This window comes from Capricornis sumatraensis, chromosome 8, assembly GCF_032405125.1.
Source record: "Capricornis sumatraensis isolate serow.1 chromosome 8, serow.2, whole genome shotgun sequence".
NCBI classification, from domain to species: domain Eukaryota; kingdom Metazoa; phylum Chordata; class Mammalia; order Artiodactyla; family Bovidae; genus Capricornis; species Capricornis sumatraensis.
The window spans coordinates 94458361-94460571 of NC_091076.1; the positions used below are offsets into that span (position 1 = coordinate 94458361).

Sequence of the window (2211 nt, forward strand, 5' to 3'; positions counted from 1 at the left end):
GCTGGGCGGAGAAGGGAGGGGAGAGGCGAGAGGAGGAGGAAGAGGAGAAGAGAGGGCAAGCCGCGCGCTGTGTCTCCGGCGGCTCAGTCCGACCTCGGCGAGCTAGCGGGCAGGCGCGCCGCCCCCCTCCCCCGCCCGGCCTCCCCAACTCGGCAGCCGCGAGCAAAGTTTGCAAAGAGGCACGGGAGGCGGCGGCCGCGGCGAGGAGGCGGCGGGGAAGGCGCGCGGTCTCCGGGCTGGGGGCGGGGGCGGGGGGGCGCCCGGGAGCCGAGTGGGGGGCGGCGGCCAGCATGCGGCCCCGCAGCGCCCTGCCCCGCCTGTTGCTGCCGCTGCTGCTACTGCCCGCCGCCGGGCCGGCCCAATTCCACGGAGAGAAGGGCATATCCATCCCGGACCACGGCTTCTGCCAGCCCATCTCCATCCCGTTGTGCACGGACATCGCCTACAACCAGACCATCATGCCCAACCTTCTGGGCCACACGAACCAAGAGGACGCCGGACTGGAGGTGCACCAGTTCTACCCGTTGGTAAAGGTGCAGTGCTCGCCTGAACTGCGCTTCTTCCTGTGCTCGATGTACGCGCCCGTGTGCACCGTGCTGGAGCAGGCCATCCCGCCGTGCCGCTCCATTTGCGAGCGCGCGCGCCAGGGCTGCGAGGCGCTCATGAACAAGTTCGGTTTCCAGTGGCCGGAGCGCCTGCGCTGCGAGCACTTCCCTCGCCACGGCGCGGAGCAGATCTGCGTGGGCCAGAACCACTCGGAGGACGGCGCGCCAGCGCTTCTCACCACCGCGCCGCCGCCGGGCCTGCAGCCGGGTGCGGGGGGCACCCCGGGCGGCCCGGGTGGCGGCGGCTCGCCCCCGCGCTATGCCACGCTGGAGCACCCGTTCCACTGTCCGCGCGTCCTCAAGGTGCCGTCCTATCTCAGCTACAAGTTCCTGGGCGAGCGCGACTGCGCGGCTCCCTGCGAGCCGGCGCGGCCGGATGGCTCCATGTTCTTCTCACAGGAGGAGACGCGCTTTGCGCGCCTCTGGATCCTCACCTGGTCCGTGCTGTGCTGCGCCTCCACCTTCTTCACCGTCACCACGTACCTGGTGGACATGCAGCGCTTCCGCTACCCCGAGCGGCCCATCATCTTTCTGTCCGGGTGCTACACCATGGTGTCGGTGGCCTACATTGCGGGCTTCGTGCTCCAGGAGCGCGTGGTGTGTAACGAGCGCTTCTCCGAGGACGGCTACCGCACGGTGGTGCAGGGCACCAAGAAGGAGGGCTGCACCATTCTCTTCATGATGCTCTACTTCTTCAGCATGGCCAGCTCCATCTGGTGGGTCATCTTGTCGCTCACCTGGTTCCTGGCGGCCGGCATGAAGTGGGGCCACGAGGCCATCGAGGCCAACTCGCAGTACTTTCACCTGGCCGCGTGGGCCGTGCCCGCCGTCAAGACCATCACGATCCTGGCTATGGGCCAGATTGACGGCGACCTGCTGAGCGGCGTGTGCTTCGTGGGCCTCAATAGCCTGGACCCGTTGCGGGGCTTCGTGCTGGCGCCGCTCTTCGTGTACCTGTTCATAGGCACGTCCTTCCTCCTGGCCGGCTTCGTGTCCCTCTTCCGCATCCGTACCATCATGAAACACGACGGTACCAAGACGGAGAAGCTGGAGCGGCTGATGGTGCGCATCGGCGTCTTCTCGGTGCTCTACACGGTGCCCGCCACCATCGTCATCGCCTGCTACTTCTACGAGCAGGCCTTCCGAGAGCACTGGGAGCGCTCGTGGGTGAGCCAGCACTGCAAGAGCCTGGCCATCCCGTGCCCGGCGCACTACACGCCGCGCATGTCTCCCGACTTCACCGTCTACATGATCAAATACCTCATGACGCTCATCGTGGGCATCACGTCGGGCTTCTGGATCTGGTCCGGCAAGACGCTGCACTCGTGGAGGAAGTTCTATACCCGTCTCACCAACAGCCGGCACGGCGAGACCACCGTGTGAGCCCGGCGCTTGTGCGCCGTGTCCCCGGCCGGGCCCGCACCGCGCGCTCACCGCCCGCGGGGAGGGGGTGGGGCGGGGGCTCCTACAGACTCCTTATTTTATTTTTTTAAATAAAGAACAATCGAAACCATTTCCTTTTTAGGTCGCTTTTTAAAAAAAGAAAACTCTGCCCAACAGCCCCACCAGGTTTGTAATTAAAACTGTAAATAGTCTTTGTACATTT

At 65.6% G+C, this 2211-nt stretch overlaps 1 protein-coding gene across 1 annotated transcript; it reads left to right on the forward strand.

The window, feature by feature from the left end:
• The first annotated feature begins 290 nt into the window (after positions 1–290).
• Positions 291–1988, forward strand: FZD2 (frizzled class receptor 2). The gene has a single exon (XM_068978474.1). The coding sequence runs from the start codon at positions 291–293 to the stop codon at positions 1986–1988; it is 1698 nt and encodes a 565-aa protein (XP_068834575.1).
• The last annotated feature ends 223 nt before the right edge of the window (positions 1989–2211 follow it).

What these genes read in the sequence shown, in the direction of transcription:
- FZD2 (XM_068978474.1), top strand. Translation starts at nt 291, where the DNA reads ATGCGGCCCCGCAGCGCCCTGCCCCGCCTGTTGCTGCCGCTGCTGCTA.